Genomic DNA, 19,838 nt, shown 5'->3' on the forward strand with positions numbered 1-19,838 from the left:
GGATGCATATTTATACAGTCATACTAGGTAGAAGGTCTATAAAGTACTCATGAAAGACTCAAGAAAATGACTGGGTTTCCTCCTTTCCTGACTGAGTACCCAATAAGACTTGCCCATGTTTTCCCTTCCTCGGTCGCCAAGCCAGTCTTTAATGTTTTCTTCCTACTGTCTCATAGTTAGGGCACTCTTCTGAAAATCAGGAGTTTGAATTGCTTTTTGTTGAGGTGAGAGCTAAACCCGGTTCCTCTGTCAATCCTGGGAACAATACAGAGGAGCCTAGGTGCTTAACATAAAGCCATGGTTTCTACTCCATGGGCAAAGGGCAGAAAATACAGGAGCTGTGATACCAAGTATTCCAGCAGTAGGGTGGATCCAGACCTTAATGTACAGTGAGCTAAGCTCTGCATGTATTTCATGCCCTCCCTCGAATGCAAAGACCACAGGGAGTGGTTTAAATAGTCATCATTTGCTCAACTCATTCTTGGGTTCCCCCAAGGTCCCGCATTGCTACCCCGAATGCATTGTTTCCAGTATCAATGAAGAGTTTTCCAGTCTAAGTGAATTTTCCTGTGATCAGATTTCCACTTGACTACTGGGCATTTGCAGTGCTTATATGCCTCTGCTAGCTGTTGCTTTGTGGGTGGGGAGACGACATTTTCAGCTGAGTTGGGCACTTTCAGCATTTGCTTGAATGTGCAGACAGCATGATTTTTTCAATTTTTTTAATGAAAAGAATTTGCGCATAAAATCAAGTTTGTTTGCTTTCATTATCCCTGACTCATTCTCAAGAGAATCACACTGTGCTTCACTGTGCTTCGTGATCGTACACTGTAAGGAGCCAGGTGTATCAGGATCAGAATGTATCTGTATTTATATGTCTCTGGGAGGATGCAGATGGGGCAGGGCTTCAGTAGCCCTCCAGACCTGGCAGCTGGTGCTGCCTAACTTTCCTGTGAGAACCACAGAAATTTCTCTCAGAAGTGACTTGGAAATAAAAAAGATCTTCCACCTAAAACAGCCCCAAAGCCTTTGGCTGGAGCAAACTGGGGTAAAGAAATGACTGCTATTGCCAATAACTGTAAAGGAAAATAATGTCTGATGCTTCTGGAAGGTCTTTGGTCATCTGTCTGATCACACTGCAGCAATTTCTTCATTTTGTTGTTCAAATAAAGCAGCTTTAGGATAGTGCCTGGACAGGGAATGCCCCTTTGCTCCTCACCCTTCTTGCCATTTAACACAGCCAAGGGCGAAGCTGCATTGTTCTTCTGCAAGAGGGACCAACACGCACCAGTGAGACTTAGGAGACAGGTGTGCCCTTACCTGAAGGTCTAACGCAGCCAGGGAGATGGTACCACCATCTCATGAATGTCATGTGACGGACTCCTAGTTACATGTTTGGTTGTGCGCTTATGCTTCTCCATCTGTTTACACCAAAGCAGCAGAGTTTTTTATTCAAAGATCTGTTTGAAGTATTTGCATACTTATGATACTGGTACGTTGCTGAGATCATCCTTTTATTTGCTGTAGTATCTGAAATGCAGTCTCCGAAGGAAAAGTGAAGACTGTCCCCGCCCTAAGAAATGTACAGCCTGAGCATATTACAGCAATATGGCCACTGGTGACATTTTAGCCTGTCTTTCCCCTCACTTTTCAGAAGCAATCCATTGCTTTGCCTTCTTTTGGCAGTTATGAGAATCTGACCAAAAGCAGAAACTGAGGAAAGAGACAGCAATGCAATAGGGAAATACACAGATGCAAGGCTGGTATGAATCTTTCTGGCATAGACTTACTGTGAAGCCTCGTGACAAATGAGTGTCCCCAGTCAGAATTTGGCAGACATGTCTAGGTGGCAAGGATAAAGCACCGTAACTCTCTGGCTTGCTGGGGCTGGTTTCACTAGCTGATTTGTAAGTGAGAAGTTTGCGTTGAGGAAAGGGAGGTAGGGAGGAAACGGGTGTCAGCATCTTTTTTAACCAAAAGGCCAGTGAAGCCCTCTGCCGACATAGACTGTGGCTAATGGTCAAATAAGAGCAGAGGTGATTGCCCCTACTCTTTTTTCCCAAAAGAGCACAGGCTGGTTGATCATTAACAGAGTCAAGCTGATCAAGCAACCCACCACATCTGTTTTTCCCTGTACAATCCTTGTACTTGGAGTGGACTAATAGGAAGATGGTTGAGGATCTGAAAAGAAAGCCGCTCATTGTTCTTGCTGTCCTCTTCCTGCTCAGCTCAGCACAAGCAGGTAAGAAAAACACGAGTGCCTGGCAAGGCATTGAAGGTTTTACATAGAAGGATCTGAATTCAGTTCTCCCTAAACAACTGTGTGTCAAGAGGTCTTTGCTATAATCTAGTTAGGTGCCAGGAGAAAGGGTAGTGCAAGAATGGTCCTTTCTTCTCCCATGCTTTGATTCAATCAGTTTCAGTGATTTAGTTCCAGTAACCTGATTTAAAAGAATGATCCGGGTTTACCCTGAAGTGTAAGGAGGCGGAAAAGGGATCACTTGACCTCTGGCACTGGCATCTCCTGCTTTGAAAGCTTAGCAAGTGTAATTTGCAGTAGCTGAGAGAAAATAAACAGACGCCACATTTCCATTTCTTTCTTTAATTGTACTGCCAATGAAACTGCTTTTGTGACCATCACTACAGTCCCACATCACCTGCAGCTTCACAGCTGCCTTGCCTTTACTCATGATCCCCGTCATCCTACGCCGTTTCTGACATGCACTGTGCTTACACTGAACCTGCCCTTGCTAGGTAAGCTGGCTCATAAGCTGCGGTTTTTCCAAACTGATCTCGGGGAACATCTCTTTCTCTCTTGCCTTCAGTACACAGGAAGACCAAAATAAACAACAATAAAGGATAGTTACATCCCACAAGGGGGAATCTGAGTGTTGAATCTCACTACTTTGTGCTGACCCTTAGGCCATGTTCTGCCTAGCTACTGTAAAGTATCTTCTATGGGAACAGCCAGCAGGAAGCTGTTGTTTGATTTTTTTGAAGCAGTTAGGAAGCTGTTGTTTGATTTTTTCTTTTTTTTTTTAGTTTTATTTTATTGTACATGGAGATGCAAGGCTGTTTCGCTTCCTCCAGTCCAGAAAGGGAAGGTGCACACATTGTCATTGCAGCAGGATGCAACTATGCCAATTCATAAAGTAATATTTTGTAGGTCAGAAGGGATCATTTAATCAATTATTTGGCTTCCTGCTCATCACAGGTTAATAAATTTCACCTTCAGTCCTTCAGTAAATCCAACAATTTACCTTCAACAAGCCTTCCAAAATAGCAGTCCTCTGAAATGACAAAAGATGGAGAACCCAGTTCTTCTGTGGGTAACCTAGCTACACATACCGCTAGCTATACGTACTGCTAAACTTCTATGCTTGCTTTCTAGCCTAAATTTGCTCAGTTTTTTACTAGCTACAAGTTTGAGATTTCTTTTTTTTTTTCCATCTAGTTCAAAGTGCCTTCCAGTAGCTGCCTTTTCCTTCCCATGTTTCCTTCTATTCCTTTGAAAAGAAATATCCCCATTCAGTGGTGACTACCTGTTGGCAACCATTTTTTTAAAGATCTAATAGCCAGCTCATAAAAGTACTTAGTAGCTGGTGTTTGTGGCTGATATGGAAAAAAAAACCAACAGAATGTCATTCACGTCTTAGTAAAACAATTCTCAGAAGTCAAAGCTACCATGACATCCACGGTTATCTTCCCCAGCCAGTGCTGGAACTCCATCAAAAGACAGAAGAAACTTTATCAGACAGATAAAGTTTACAGAATAGGCTGATTTTAATTTATGTTCTATCCTTTTAATCTTTATCAAAGATTAAGTAAAAAGTACAAGTAAAAGCAAGATTGCTACCTTCATTTTCCTAATGAATTAGAATGAGATTTTTCTTTCCATTGCACAGACGCAGACTAAATATGCTATTCACTCCCTCTCGTTGCAGGGAATACAGACAGACTCTCAGGGCATCACTGCACTGACTTCCAGACAGCAAATTTCCTACGGGGCAGTAAACTTAAGGTCCAGTTTCTTCTATTCACCTCCTCAAGCCCCAGCTGTGGCGAGCTGATTTTAGCTGATGATGGCATCAAGAACTCCAGCTTCAACAGCAGCCTGGAAACCAAGATCATAATCCATGGATTCAGGTGAGAGAAAGAAGAGCACTGTGACGAAGTTTTTACTGGTAAATTAAACACTGTCGGGGCATTCCCAAGAAGTGGGTGGGGCTGGCACGGAAACCCTCTGCACGTGTGATCCTCTTAGTCTCCCCAGCAGAGTGGCTGCATGCAAAACACCTGCTAAGAACAGAGTCTGGAGTGCTCAGCCCCAAACTGGACCTGGGAATTGTCTGGATGACTTTTGGTGGGCCAGGGCCAGAGGCATGGAAAATGCTGCTGACAACCCTCATTACAACACAATTTGAAGTCTTTTAGTTTGTGACCAGCTGCCTATTTTGTATGTGTTGCACATTTTTTGGAGCCTAAAAAAAATTAGGAAATTACCTTTCTTGCTCACGCTCTCTCACTCTCACTTGCTCTCTTGCTCATTCTCTCGCTCTCTCCTCTTTTACCTCTTTCCTTTTCTTTCCTTCTTTCAACCTTCTCATTTAAGAAGTCTTTTCTTCAAGGTTCTTGCCCCTTTAAATGGTCTTCTTGGAGCTCGTGTCCTGATTTATCAACAGCCTGGATTAGTCAGCTGTTTAGGAGCCTTGCCAGACACGTTATACTTCTATTCTTGAAATTGTAGGCTTTTGAGATGGGTTTTTTTAAGCTATCACCATTCTGCAAGCTTATTTTACTGTGCCATTTTTCAGCCAGGTGTGACCAAGTAACATTACTTGTTTTGATGTGCAAAAGCCTGAATGGAAAGTGCATAGAAGACCAGGATGAAACCACAGAAGATGTTGCAGGGTCTTTTCAGAAAACCAGCTGTTGCCCTCATGTGACACAGCACACGCCCCAACACGTAGTCTTAGGGGAAGTGGGTAGAACACAGCCTCCTCAGTTTTCCTTGAATTCTTGGGTATAGAATTTCTTTTTTAATTGTCTACAGATGAGGAAATGTTGGAGTGAAAGAGTAAGTGATTTGACCAAGGACTTCCTGCCAGTTGGTAGCAGAGCAGGATCCAGGTGTTTTTGGTCAGCTCACTTACTCCAGATGGGCTCTGTGGTGGCTAACTGAAGCACCACAGCAAAACTGAGATCTCAGCCTAAGCCCTGCAAATGTTATCATCTCATTCATTAAAATATGTGGTTCTCTTCTGAATCAGCCCATTCTGGAAAGTGTTGTTACACCACCGCAAAGAAATGCCAGGTGTCAGTGGCACCAGAAAAAACTTTCAGCAATTGTCTGGCAGCCTCCTCGGAGACATGTGAAGCTCCAACACCATATTGGCACATGCCCTACTTTGGAAGACATCTAACACACTTGTTTCTGATGACTCCACAGGGCTTTGGGTACCAAACCTTCCTGGATTGAAGGGCTTGTCCATGCCATACTGCACACAAGCCAGGTGAACGTGATTGCAGTAGACTGGGTTTATGGGTCTACAGGAGCCTATCCCTCCGCAGTGGAAAATGTCACACAGCTGGCCCTCTCCATCTCACAATTCATCAGCAAGCTTCTGGTAAGCTACTGTGCATTTCTAGTGGCGGGGAGCATGGCCAGAGAATATCATTCATGCAAACAACCCAGAGAACTGCTCCCAACCTGCTATCTGCAGGAGCTGGACAAGCAGGGTCTTTATTCCAGAGTGAGCGCTGTATAGCACTGAAGAGATTTCTTTTTTCCTTCTCTCAGTCCAGGCCTGAGCATGCCACTGTTTTTATTCTTTCTCTTGAGTTTTGACATTTTGTGGAAAAACATCCCAGTTGTCAGCTGCCCTTCCAGCCCAGCACAGATCTGAAATATGCCTTGGGTTTTCTCGGGTCCATGCTGCACTGGACGATCATCTTCTTCTGCCCGGAAATTTTGTCCAGAGAGCTGGAGGGGGTGGGATTTGAGGCTATTTTATATTTGCTTTAGGCTTCAGATATACTTCCCAGTAGCTGGAAATCCCCAGATGTATCCCAGTTCATTCGTGCACAGCACAGCTGAACAACACTTATGCAATGAGAGTGATACATCTTTGTGTTAACCACACAAACTCTTGCGTAAACTCTCCATGTAACGTTTGCACTGCAGACCCAGGCTGCACAGCATGGGAGTTCCTGGGTACGCACCACGTTGTGCACAGTCACACATTTCTATCCAGAAATACGGCAACCCTTGGAGCCGCTGTATCATTAAAAGGATGGGGATGGGGGATGGGGTGGAGGGGGAGAGGACTGTCACCTCTCATTCCTGATTAGTTCACACAGTGAACAAATGACTGAGCTGGATGGTGTCCCCACCACTCATTCCGTGTCTGTGCTGAGCTCTAGTCCAGCTACTTAAGGACTTTTTCTGTCCAGCCTCTCCTGCAACACTACACCACAGAAGACTCAGTACTCTCATAAGCCTCAGTACTGCTCCGGGATATGGCCTCATACGTTTCAAAGTCAGGATTTTTCATCTTGCCCCCATGCTCTCATGCACCATATGGTCTCCCATTGTACGGTACTGCATCATGCAGACCAGCCTGCAGGCAGCTGAATTCCTGTGGACGGGCTCATCTCACATTGGGTCTAAGTGGCTGTGCTTTACCTGGCAGTTCAGCCCATGGATAAATCCTTAATCTCTGAAAATATAATCTTAAAATTCTAATCAGGATAATGGTACAATGGTGATATAAAAGTGAAAAAAAAATTCCTCTGCTTTACTGGAAAAAGATTATTCACATGGTGAACATGGGTCACAGCTGAGAAAGGGAAATTCAGTCTGAAGCAAGCTGTGGAAAGAGAAGCTACAGGCTATGTAGTTATGAATAGAAGCATCTGACCGACCTGGTTAGGGTTGGATTTGCATCTGTGGACCTGAAGAAAGACTCTGAAAAACAGAAAGGGCAATACCCATCATTCCCACATCTACTTGGTTCTCCACCATACACCTCAAAAGCAATCCTATATTAGAAGAATTACAGAGCTGCTGTGTGGGCTGGGACAGGGTATTTCACCTTTCTGCTACAGAAACATTAATTTGTATTATCGTCAATCTGCAGGCCCTGGGAGTCTCAGGGACATCCATCCACATCATTGGGGTAAGCCTCGGTGCACATGTCGGGGGCCTGGTGGGGCACTTCCATGGCGGTCAGCTGGGACGGATAACAGGTAACAAAACTGAGTCTTGGGTCCTCACCTGGTCTTCAAGGAAGAGAATGAAAGAGCAAGGAAGGGGAGTCCTTCATAGTGGTCTTTTAATTGCATAAGGGCTCATTAGATCTAAGCTTACGGGCTTCTTCCAAGCTTCAGAAGAGCCTGACAATGCCTTTCCAGCCATCAGTCCCCTCCACACCACCAAAAGAATGCATGTATTTGCAAAGGGCTCCTTCCACCTCTGTTCCACTCTTCAAATTGGTGCCAGCTTAAAAGAATACAAGGCCTCATGACTAATGAAAACCCACAACACCCACATGCTTTGCTTCCATTTTATAGCATGTATACCTCTGTAGTTCTTAAAATTAAAGCCCACAATGCATGTCATTGGGGGGAAGCAGCAAGAGTGAGCTGCTCTGCAGGAAAATGTGAGCTGAGAGCCAAGGGGACAGCAAGGTAGGCAGGGGCAGTGGCCTCACTGACAAGGGACACAGTCCTGCCATATCTGGGCAAGAAGACCAGAGCAGGTCCAGTGATAGGAACCAGGGTCATCCACAGTCCAGTGATCACCAAGCAAGTCTGTAGTGATGAGGCAAACCCAACATCGAGCCAGGAAGTCAAGTCAGCAAGATAAAAGCAGGACCAGCAAGACACAGAGCTGGGCATGGCATCCCTACAACACAGCTCAGGCAAGGACCAAAGGCAAGAGCCTGAGCTAATGTTGGGAGGCCCCAGATAAGGCTTCTTGCTGTTCTCTCCTGTATCAGCTGTTTTCGCAGTAGACTGGTATAAGGCCATCCAGTTGTACCAAATCAGAGCTGACCTTAAACACAGACAGCCAAACTCCTGGGTATGAGGAAGAGGTTGCAGTGGAGGAATTACAGGGAAAGATGGTTAGAGGCCGATCATGGCATTTAGAGCTTTTTGGTTCACTCAGGGCCTTGTCAGCCTTTAGGTATGGAGTGTGAATGGAGTCACAGAATGATTTAGGTAAGAAGGGACCTTGGAAGGTCTCTAGTCCACACACACACACACCCTCAAAGCAGGGCTGCCTTCTAAATCAGATCAGGTTGTCGAGGGTCTTGTCAAGTTCTGGGAATCCCCAGGGATGGAGATTCATTTTGATAGGAGGGAAAATGCCACCAAGAAGGAACAGACATAAAGGCTCCAGTACAGTGACCACAGCTCCCAGTCTGCCTCAGCCCATGGCTGGTATGTCTCACAGAGGTATCCTCAAGGGGGATCTCACTGCACACTCAGCAGGGCAGTCCAGAGAAATGTTCGTTCAGCCTTCACATGTCACAGCTACCCACACTGCATGAAGTACAGGCATTTCTTAACAGGAGCTGAGTTTCATGCCAGGCCCTTTTTTAAGCTGTGAATCAAAGTTTACATTAGGAGGGACTTGGAGTAACTACTCTCCTGCACCAGGATTTTATGATTAGCAATATCTTCAGATGAGCAGAAGAAAACTCTTTCAAAAAATGGTAATTAACTACAGAGTCAGAGACTCTTCCCCTTTATGTTGTCTACATGTAATAAAAGCTCTGTAGGTTTATTTATTCCATTTTTAACTCTGCTAGAAGACAACCCTTTTTCTAGACTCCTGATTGTCCTGTGATTTCATAGGCACACTGGGCATTGCAGGTTCCAGTTCAGATTTAGGAGCATGAAGACCCCCTAGTTCCTTGGGTGGAATTAGACCCAAGATATGTCTGATCTCATCTCCTGCTTCCTCATGCACATGCATACACGCACAGAGAAATGTGATCCCAAAGCCATAATTTGCTGAAGTGTTTTCAGTCACCTAGAAAAAGCTGTGGAGCAAAACCAGAGTAAGTCTTGGAGATCAGAGCACAGACTATTTCTGTGAAGCGAGTTTCTTTAACCCATGCCTGTTCCTGCAGATATCTCCCTGTCCATGAAAGCAAATGGTACAGGAACTGGAATGAACAGCCCATATCCAAAATTGCTGAAGAGCAATTTGTTTCAATACTTGCAGAGGAAATGAAAAAGCCTAAAGGAATTCAGTTGCATACAGTATAGCTTCAGTGAATAGTTTTCTTAGCTGCTGAGGATGTACATCTCAATGGACTTTATGCAACTTGTGCTTGGAGGAGGTAGGCATAGAGAATAGAGGATAGAAACGTGCTTGCCTCGGAATTGATTGTTGCTCATATTAGGTGTTTCTCCCTCCTCAGGAAAAACTTTAAGCTATACTGAATAACACTTTTCAGTATCTCTTAAAGCCTTTAAGTAAAACTTGGTCTGTAGAAGTGGGTGGGGAACCTCTTGGCTTTTTGTATGTGTCAAGATTAAAGAACACGGAAGAAAAATTAAAGCAGTAAATTCTTCTGACCACTTGTCCCATTATTAGCTTTTATTTACAGAAAGAATAGGAAAGAATTTTTTTCCCTTCTTTCCCTTTTCCTCCTTCCCTCCCTCCTCACAAATGCAGACACATCAGTTTGTATATTGTTGATGTTGCCTTCTCCTTAGAGAATTAATGGGACTGAGTCCAAGGCAGTGAAACCGGCCAGCTCTGAGGCTAAGTGGCATGTGGAACAGAGCTGCTTCTTAAACTATTGTTGTTGCCTGGGGAGTGAAAAAAAATCTGGTGAGATTACTTTTCTACAAAAAGTGAACAGGATAAACCTCAGCCAGAACAAAAAAAAATTATCTTTAACCTGTTCCTTGGTATTGCCAGGGATAATTTTCTGTATTCCTTTGACTCCCCAGAAGACTCTAGGAGCAAGTTTTAGGCAAAAATGTAGATGGCTGCTTAAGGACTCGATTTTATTTGTGGGGAGAGGGGTCAGAAGCCTCTTTGTTTTAAGGATGTTTGATAGCGTCAAACCTTTGTAATGCTTAGATTGGTTAATGCCTGGGATGCTGAATTCATCACCTAACTGATGATCTTCAGTGACATTTCTCAGACTGTAGTGCTAATACAGATGACAGTACAATTAGGGAAAGTGTTATGAGTTAAATTCTCTTTCAACAAAAATCCAAAAGACACTCTGCACCCACTCTGTCAGAGCTATTTGAAGCTCTGCCATGGCTTTACAGCCTAGAAACTTGACGTACAAAACTGCTAACAGGGAGTAGAACGGTGGAGGACAAGGTAAGGAAGCTGTAGTGGAAGTTAGCGGGGGCAGAAACCATTCTGGAGTATAATCAGTGCGACTTGGGAATAATTTATCACTTCTGCCTAGCAACATTTTTAAAGTTTTGGATAGAATAACTGGTCCAGAAATAAGAAGGAGAGGGGCTGAAGGGCACTTTTTGAGGCATTTGATTTTGTTACAGGCCTGGATCCCGCAGGCCCTAAGTACACCAGAGCCAGCCCTGAGGAACGCCTGGATCCTGGGGATGCCCTCTTCGTGGAAGCCATTCATACCGATGCTGACAGTAAGCTGGCTTCCATCTTCTTCGTCCGGTGCTTCTGTTCCTCCTGCCATCATTATTGCTAAGGAGTCTGCAGGTCATTGTCCCTTTTTTGCCAGATTACCATGAGTTCACGTTCACTCTGAGGAAGTTTCCTGATTAGATAGGCTTTAATGACTAATTCATTGGCAGGTACTCATAACCCAGAGCACTTCAAGCAAGAGACAGATGGAGATTAGGCAGAGAGCAATCTTCCAGCAAATATTCCTTCCTTAACCCTGCTACAGCAGAGTGAGTTTATGCAGAACCAGCTTAGCATGGCTTTTACCACCTGGAAGGAATTTACATGCCTAGTCTCACTTTGCTTTTTCCACCTGATGTGAAAAAGGTGCCACTGCGAGTGCAGGTGGAAAGTAACAGCTGGTGCAACAACAGAGTAACTTTTCTAAAGCACTTAGGGTCTACATAGGCAGAACATGTGCTGAAGAATAATGTGGTGCCTTTGAGTCACACCTCTTGCCTGAAGATCACGAAAATCTCTACCAACATAACTCTCAATCATGCCTCATAATCCCCCATTAAGGTTGTGGTCAGTTTTGTTCTCCTTTACACAGAATCAAGAACCTGAGTTACAGAGGTAGTGATTAAGCCGCAGTTCCCAGTTATTTTGATGGCAGGGCCTGGAGCGCTCTCTGCTCCATGCAGCAAACCTGCACAATGCAGGCATGTAGGAACAGGAAATCTGTCCTTGCTGTCTCCAACACTGGAGCTGGGTCCAGCACTACTAATGTTCAACCAATTATTGGGGCCTGTCATACACCATGTAGAGTAAAGCCTATAGAAGAACCAAGTGTAAGAAGTGGCATTTCACCTCCTTTCAGATTTCGGGATCCGGATTCCTGTAGGCCACATCGATTATTTCGTCAATGGAGGCAAAGATCAGCCAGGATGCCCCAGATTCATCTCTGCAGGTAAGAACACTCTGTGGCCAAGCAAAGGGCTTTCATGGCCATTTAGCAGCCTGTGAAAATGCTGTTTGGCAACCAGCTCCTGCTACAGTCAGGGCAGACATCAAAGTGAGACAGCATGTATTTGTAAAGACATATGGCAGCAGAGATTCATGGCCCACATCTCCTCTCAGCAGTACAACAAGCAGCTGAAATTAAAATCACATACAGGTCAAGTGTCTTGGCAGCACCGCTGTGAAGAGACATGATTTTAGTGATACTTCTCTATGAGCCAAAACCCTAGCATCAGTAGGGTTTGTATGAACAAAGAAAACATTTTTGCTAGAAAGGCTCTTAGGGTACTACTAGCAAAAGCTTCTTCTTGTTTTCATGCTGCAAGCTGTGTCTATACTTAGACAGCTTGTATGATTACTGCCCTTTCCTTCTAGAGAATAGGACTTCACACAGTAAATAGTGTGGATAAATATTCAAATAAGTTCTGGATGAGCCAGCTGCATTGAGGTTACAGGGGACACCTTCGGTACCTCAATTTCCATAGCTGGGGTCCCAGTGCAGGTGGGAGTCAAAGGTATTGTACTCCCTTGCAGAGAGCTTGGGGCCTCATCAATGGTACACTGATGGAGACATGGCAGCCCTGTGGTCCCCCTCTTCTGAGGGACTCTTAGTCTGGGAGATACACTTCTAACTTCCTGCGTAACTTCTCTTGCAGTGGGATCTGGGCTTGTAGTCACAGAGATGCTCTGCAAAATGTTATTAATGGGAAGGGCATCGCTGCAGAATCAGTAAGAGTGTTTCTTGACTCTCAGTTCCTTGGGAATATGCAAAAAAACTGAAGCCAACAGAAAGGCTCATGGCTGCTTTTCTCTTGGTGCATTTTTTCTTGCAGGCTATAAGTATCTGATCTGTGATCACATGAGGGCAGTACATCTCTATGTCAGTGCCTTGAAACATTCCTGTCCGATCATGGCGTTCCCCTGTGCAAGTCATCAAGATTTTTTAAACGGTCGTTGCCTGGACTGTGTTGACCCTTTCCTGTTCTCCTGTCCCAGAATAGGTACAGTACCAGCATGAGACCTTCCTGGAACAGATGACAATACATTCCTGATGGGTGTCAGTGCAGAGCACAGTACGCAGTTCAGATTCCTCTGAGCGGGATTTGCTTTGGATCTCCTTGGGGATAGTGAGAAGCTGTTTCGTTTTCAGGCTTCTATAGAGAAGCTCTAAAAGCTCATATATTGGCCGAGGTAGAACACCAAAATCGTTAACATTTCTGATCTTTAAACGTTTCATAGGGCCCAGAAATGAGTTGAAAGAGAGTCTCCAGAATCAGCTGCCTAACAAGTGGGCAATTAGCTCAAAAAGTGTCTTGTTTAGAGAAGCAGCTGGAAATTTTAGCCCAAGCCTGAGGTCCCATTCTTTTACAAACCACTCACTGTTGCTGTGTCATCTCCTTCTCATAAATTCCTGCCATGGCCACCCCAAAGATGAACTCCCTGGACTGGGAGAAGGTAATAGTTGCCTCTTTTAGGCTTCTGAAACTGGGCTGTGGCATGAGGAGAGGAAGTGTCCTCTGCTGCTATTTGCAGTCTGGTACCAGAGGAATATGAGGAGAGGCCTCTTTTGGTATAGGTGCTCTCAAATCAGCCACCCCTCCCCCTCTCACCAAGCCACATTGTCAGCTAGTCAGTGGTGCAGGCCTCAAGTTATGGTGATCTTCTCACTTGACCAAGAAATTCAATTTCCCAGCACCTTGCGTTTGCATTGTCATTTACATCTGCACTAAGTTCCCCGACTTGGTAGTCTTTAGTCTTGCTCATTTTGCACAGGTGCAACTGATGACGCATTTTGTTAGCAGAGGAATGAAACAAAGCCACCAAGAGGTACTCTAATGAAGATTACCTGGGGTAGCCAGAATAGGTTTTCTGAGGGGATGTCAACCTGTCAAACAGACACCACAAGCCTGTGCTTGCTCTCATTTGCACTGGTATAAAGAAAGGGTCTGTCCTCCAAGACAGCAGAGTTGGGCGGGGTGAGTGGAGGTGAATCACGACCAATTATATTTCTGTTCTGGGTCATTCATGGCTTTCCCTTCACTGGCTTTATTTCCTCCTGCAGGCCTGCTGGAGCAGGCAGGTGTCAACATGAGAAAGCTACCCAAGGAAGTGAAAGTTTATTTAATGACCAGCCCCTCAGTCCCATTCTGTGGTAAGTAGCAATGAGAAAAAACGAGTCAGAAGGGGGTTGACCAAATGAGGCAGATTCTCTGGGGAGGTCAGGTAGTTACAACTCACCATCCCCATCAGAATCAGCTGCTGTGTCCCAGATGGTCTGAGAAACACAGCTGAAGAGCAATAACCCTGCACATCTCCCCCATAAAGCCCTTTCTACTGGGTTTGTTAGTGTGGGCACAGTCCTGGATTAAGACAGCCACATGGTTTCAGGACTGAAGTAAAGAGTAGTGTCTATTTACACTGGACTGTGCAGACCTGCCCACTGTGCCTCTCATGGCACAGAGACTAGTTTCTTTCTTATGTCTGTTTAATCTTTTTTCTGCTGGTGGGGCCAGGGAGTGAGTGCTAGAGGCCTTGTTTTAGCAGGGGTAGGTCCAACTGATAGTACCCGCCCTCACTCCCACATACTTTGCCTCTTGCTCAGTGTATCACAGCCTGGTTGAGTTCCACTTGCAGAAGAAGAGAAACGTAGTCACCAGCATTGAGATCACTTTCTGCAGCAACAGCACCAAGGACACAGTGAAGATCATGATGTGAGTGATAATGCATGCTTCTGGCCTGTTTTTTTCCCAGCTCCATGTGTAAGGATGTTTATCCTGGTCCAGGAAAGGCACAACAATAGCATATCTCCCCGAGTACAGTCACTGCGTGATGAATCACAACCTTTCTTCTTGAGTCCCTCCACATTTACCTTAAATGCTCTCAAGAATCAGGCATCTGCTACCATTACTCAGTAACCCTGGCTAGGTCCACCTCTTCCCTGAGTGCACAAAGCAGTAGGTATACTCTGGGATCCCCAAATTTGCATAGTTTTGTGTTGCTACACTCGTTCCTTTTCTACAACATACCCTTGCCTGGTGCCAACTCAAACTGCAGTCACTGTCAGATAGTTATTAGCTCTACTCTACCAGACAGAGATGGCTACAGCAAGACCCCATCCACCAGAGGTTCCAGACTGCTGGACTTGGTGGCTTAGACATTTCTCATGATGCCCAATAGGACAGCAGTTGCAAAGAGGAGACAAGTGCATCTCTGCACAGTCAGAAATGCGTTCAGTAGCTTGTTGCCAGTGCAGTAATGCAGCAAAGCACTCAGGCTCCCATTGTAGGGGAAAGTCCAGGGGACAGGGGACCAAGACCACATGTGTAGACAGACAGATCTCTCTTGAAAGCACCACCCTCCTCCAAACTATATCTAAATTAAAGAACCAGACTCAGACTCCTGTTCCACAGCCCTTGCCTCAGGGGGATCTCCCCACCACAGAGAAGTTCGCCAGAAGAAGTCTTCCTCACTTCTTCCTACAACTTCCTGCCCACTGCTGTGGGCTGGGAACCGCAACGTAGACAAGCAGCCAGCACATGCTGCTGGCTGCCTCAGGAAGCAGGAAAACAGTCTGCTAAAGAGCCCCAGCCAGCTCTCCTAGGATCAGAGGGGTTGCAGCACTGGCTCCCACACAGTCCTTACTGCTAGGCCAAAACGTTGTGACCTGAAGCTAATTGTGTTGCTGCTTCAGTCCTGGGCACCAGGAGGTAGAGATGAGAACGAGAGAAGGGGTTCTCCACCACACTCCAGGGTGCTCTCCAGCGTGACATAGCTGCTTGGTCACAGATTTCCAGCCAGGCAGTGCAGTTTGGAGTTTATACTCCAGCCTGGTGGAGCTCAGTCTGTTCGACACCTCCCCGGCTTGGAAGCCAATCTGCCTTTTCCAAAGATGCAGGAGGCAGGAAATCGTAACACTCAGGTCAAGGCAGGACCCGTGATTTACTCAGGAAGACATGCAGCACTTCCTTTTGCAGTGTCGGACACAGGGTTTGATAGGTGTCCAGCAGGAGGCACGTGACCACTGGGGAGAAAGGCTGCCCGGGGCAGCGAGACAGGCAGGCAATCCCGAGGCTTTGCTGTACCCTCAGGTTTTAATGAGACAGTAGAGTTATAGCAGGGTAACTTATCCAGAGATACCCTTACCCTCGGAGAACAGCAGCTGTGTTTCATTTAAGTGCCTTCCTAAGAAGCACAAGGCTAAACCGAAAAATTTGCTTACAGCAATAAACCTACAGATTTGAGAGTATAAAATTGAAGATACCCCTTTTAATTCACACTGTAGCAAAGAAACTTCCCTGCCCCTGCTCTAGGCAAAGCTCAGCCGTCCAGTGCAGTCAAGCTCAGAGTGTCGAACAGGCATCTAAACATAGATTCTCACATCACAGATCACTGACGGATCACTGACTTATTTCAGGTGATCTGACATGCATGTCATCCTGCAGTTCCCCAGAAGTGCACAGGGACTTGGGAGCGTTTGGCTAATCTTATACCTTCAGCAAGTGACTCACATGGTTGTGTCTTGCCTCACATTGCCCTTCCCTTCTCCTCTCCCCAAACATCAATTCCAATCTCACTCCTCGGGATGCCATTACCCCACACGTTGGGCATGTCCCCGAGCCCCATAGCTGCCATGGGGCTGACAGACTAAGGAGCTTGTTACACAGCACACTTCCCAGCTGCATTGCCATTGCTTACACATCACACGACATCATCCCCCATATCCAAGAAAACATACTTCTGAAGCCAGCCAAGAGTCCTACATCCATCCAAAGGTTGTTGGGGTTGGACCAAATGTCAGTCCCAGGAGTGACTTTCTTCAACCTGCCAAACCTTACTGTGTTCCTTTGTCCCAGGGCAGTGCTGGATCCTGCCCATGGACAATATGCAGTAGAGAGATGGTCTCCCCTCTGTTTTCCATTTGCTATCCATTATTCACCTTTATACCACAATTTCATGATGTTTCCTGTTTTTGGCAGCTTCAAGCCAGACACAGTCAGACATAGTCAAACAGACAAAACCTCCAGCATCTACCACTGCAGTCTAAAGGAGGGATGGGATGTACTGGTTTGGGTTGGCCACTCTGGCCTAGGAGGATGCTGAGTGCAGCTGTCAGCCTGCTCCCAGGAGCAACTTTGATTAACAGAATTGTAGGCTCTTCCTGACCGTTTTGTCACCTCTTCCCTTTCCCTAAACCCAGGTTCTTCTGGGATTGTGTGAGTCAGCTACACACATATTCTTCACGAGCACAAGGAAATTAATGATCTCCGGCTCTTAAAGGTGCCAAGTAGATCAAGCATAAGAAGACCCATTGGATGACTCCACAGAAGGGAGGTGGCCCACCTACATAAAATGGCTGGGCAGCACCCCGTCGTAGCACACGACCAACTGGGCTCTGATCATTGGCTGTTTACACAACCTCTGGCATTTCTCAGTTCATGTTACCTGGGTAAGAGCAAAGGGACAGACAAACATCCCTCTACCCAAGCATCCCACCTTCAACATGGTCAAAAGCAAATACCTAGAGAAGAGTATTAAAAAAGGCAGTGTAAGCATGTCACAATACTTCCCCCAAATAGTTTCCCAGTGTCTGACTAATTACATCTCAGGGACTTTCAGAGCCAAAGGTGAGATCTTTGTCCTTATTAGCTCCGAATGGTTTTGTCTTCCACGAACTTGTTCAGTCCCCCTCCCATGACTTGTACAGTCATGTAAACTTTCTAGCATCCACAATATCCCACAGCAAGGATTTTAACAGCTTAAAAGGAATGGTGCTCTGTGCAGTGTGAGATCTTCTTGAGCCTGCCACCTGTTAGCTTTCTTTGATGACGCCTAGTTCCTGCACTGGAAGAAATGGTGAACAACCAATCCCTATCCGTGCCGTTCATGATTTCGTAGATGTTGACCTTATCTACCACTTACCTCTCTGTAGCAATCTGGGCAGTGTTTCAATCTACATGCAATAGCAAGAAGAATTGTTATAATTTTGTGATGGAAGGAAGGATATTTATACAGAAATTTTCCTGACTTCAGAAATAAAACATGGAGAGACAGCCAATAAGACTCTCATGCAGTGCCCTGTTTTGGCAGATGAGTCTTCTCACTCCATTTTAGTATGTGAGGGCTTCACAATAATACCTCAGGTTCCTCCAGTGTTTCAACACATCTGCATACGGCCTGCATCTGCAGGTTGATTGAATGTTCTCCCGCACATCTCTCACCCTGCCTTGCAGACCTAAGCACCAGGAGATGGGCAAACGGCTGCTGGCCCACAGAGCTCCCCTCTGCCAGATAAACAGCGTGACACTGAAGTATCTCTCCAAGAATCAATTTTGGAGGAAGGATGAGTCATTCATTGTCGGCAAGTTCTGTGTAGCCCCGCTGCCTCTTGATAGCAAGTAAGTCACAGGAATATCTTACAGGGATCCACTGAGCCTGTGGATGCAGCCTGTGGTTTGAAACAGTTCTCTCTCCCATACAGATAAACATGTAAAGAGGTCTCTCCCATCCCTATGTAGATCATTTTCTACCTGTTAGAGAGAAAAACTTCCAAGGTAGTTTTCTAGGAGTTTTCTATGATTCTTCCCCCAGGATAAAAGTGTTGTGCCATGGAAGGAAAATGGCTGCAGCTCACATCACCTTGAAGATGCTTAAGTCACAAACCATGGCAAAAGCTTGTACTAACTAGAATTTGTTCCTTTTGTCCTTGCTTGCTCTCTCCATCTTCCCCCTGTCTACAATGAGCCCCCATTTGAAACATGACAGACGCACATGACAGACACACATTTTTCAGGATGAGACAACAGAAGACCAGTAATACATTTCTGCTTCTTATACTGCACAGGTTTATAAAGCACTAAGGTTAAAGACAGCCATTTTGGCATTTTCTGGATCAGGCATTGTAGAGGATATGCCTTAAGCCATAATTTCCTTATCCAGAGTAGAAGCAGCCAAGTCCTTCTCATCCTGAAAGAGTTAATGGTCTTCTCCATAATACAATATTCTTGCCAGGAGTTTCGCAAATCCAGAGGTCTTGCAGGCAGGGAAAAATAGCTGTGTCTGTACTGACACATTAAACTCTGTCCGTATTGCTTCTGAGTTGACTCTTACGCCAGCCCCAGGCAGAAGCAAGCTAGTGGGTACTCCAAAACGGGGAAAACCAGAAGCAGGAGGGAGACTGGGCTCACATTCAAATTCTGTTCTGATGGGCAGTAAGGAGACTCGAGCACAAGGCAGTAAAAATGTATCTAGTAGGCCCAGATAGGGAAAAAAAGAGGCATTCCTATGTAAATACCAGGCACTCCCTTGAGCATAAGCAGTATTCCTTACTAGCGTGCTTTGCATCCAAAGTTGGGATGAATGTGCAAATACATGGCTTTGTGTCACTTATGAATGGGACAGCATGGCATGTTGCCTTAAAGGTGTGCTAACCTGCACCCCTGGAAGCACTGGACTTGGCTGTGGTTCAGATAGAAAGCTGTAGAGCTGCACAGGTTCACAACTATGCTCTTATCACTAAACTGGGAGCACTCAGAGCAACAATGGTACTGCTAGGAAGAGGCAGTGGAAAGGTGAAGGACACAACCCCATACGCACCCCTCCAGCCAATTCATCCCAGCCAGGACACAGCACCCTGTTCATCATACCCTTGCAAAGCAGCACGAGGTCCATCTGCAGCTTGCTTGCCTCTGTGTTAGGATAGTAACCTCCCCTGTTAGTGCACAGCCTGACTTCCTTGTGCTCTTCCCGCAGCAGGACAATGTCATGCCTGCCCTGGAACCTCACCCTCCATGGCAACAGAGACATCTCCTCCGAGCTGCCCGCTGCTTGTGCCTAGCACTGCCGTCGGAGCATGCAGGCATACCCAAAACCGGAAAGGGGCCCGAAACCTATTGCTGCTCTCTGCTCACAGATGATACTTTCACCATAAAACTGGATGGGTTTTTTACTTCCTGCATTAGGGACAGCGTGTCAAGGAAAAGAAGTGTGTGGCAGATCGGCAAGTACAAGGTTGATTGGTTACATCAAGACCTCTCAGTTAGAAGACTGGCTTGGGACTTTTATCTTATGGATTCTGTACCCAGCTCTGAAAGTGAGACAGGCAAGTCATTTAATCTCAAGGTTCGGATCTATATGAAAGAAGATAATATCACTCTTCCTACAACAGGAGTATTGGGATGATTAATTTGTGGTTTATATT

General features: G+C 45.6%; 1 protein-coding gene across 1 annotated transcript; it reads left to right on the forward strand.

Annotated features, from left to right (window-relative positions):
• The first annotated feature begins 2,169 nt into the window (after window positions 1–2,169).
• On the forward strand, window positions 2,170–19,475 carry PLA1A (phospholipase A1 member A). The gene is made up of 11 exons (XM_009579396.1): window positions 2,170–2,242; window positions 3,945–4,146; window positions 5,450–5,627; window positions 7,140–7,248; window positions 10,543–10,644; window positions 11,502–11,591; window positions 12,475–12,642; window positions 13,704–13,793; window positions 14,244–14,352; window positions 17,872–18,036; window positions 19,391–19,475. The coding sequence occupies exons 1-11, from the start codon at window positions 2,170–2,172 to the stop codon at window positions 19,473–19,475; spliced, it is 1,371 nt and encodes a 456-aa protein (XP_009577691.1).
• Window positions 19,476–19,838: the final 363 nt, after the last annotated feature.

The sequence above is a fragment of the Fulmarus glacialis genome, unplaced genomic scaffold (genome assembly GCF_000690835.1).
Source record: "Fulmarus glacialis isolate BGI_N327 unplaced genomic scaffold, ASM69083v1 scaffold28936, whole genome shotgun sequence".
Classification (NCBI taxonomy): domain Eukaryota; kingdom Metazoa; phylum Chordata; class Aves; order Procellariiformes; family Procellariidae; genus Fulmarus; species Fulmarus glacialis.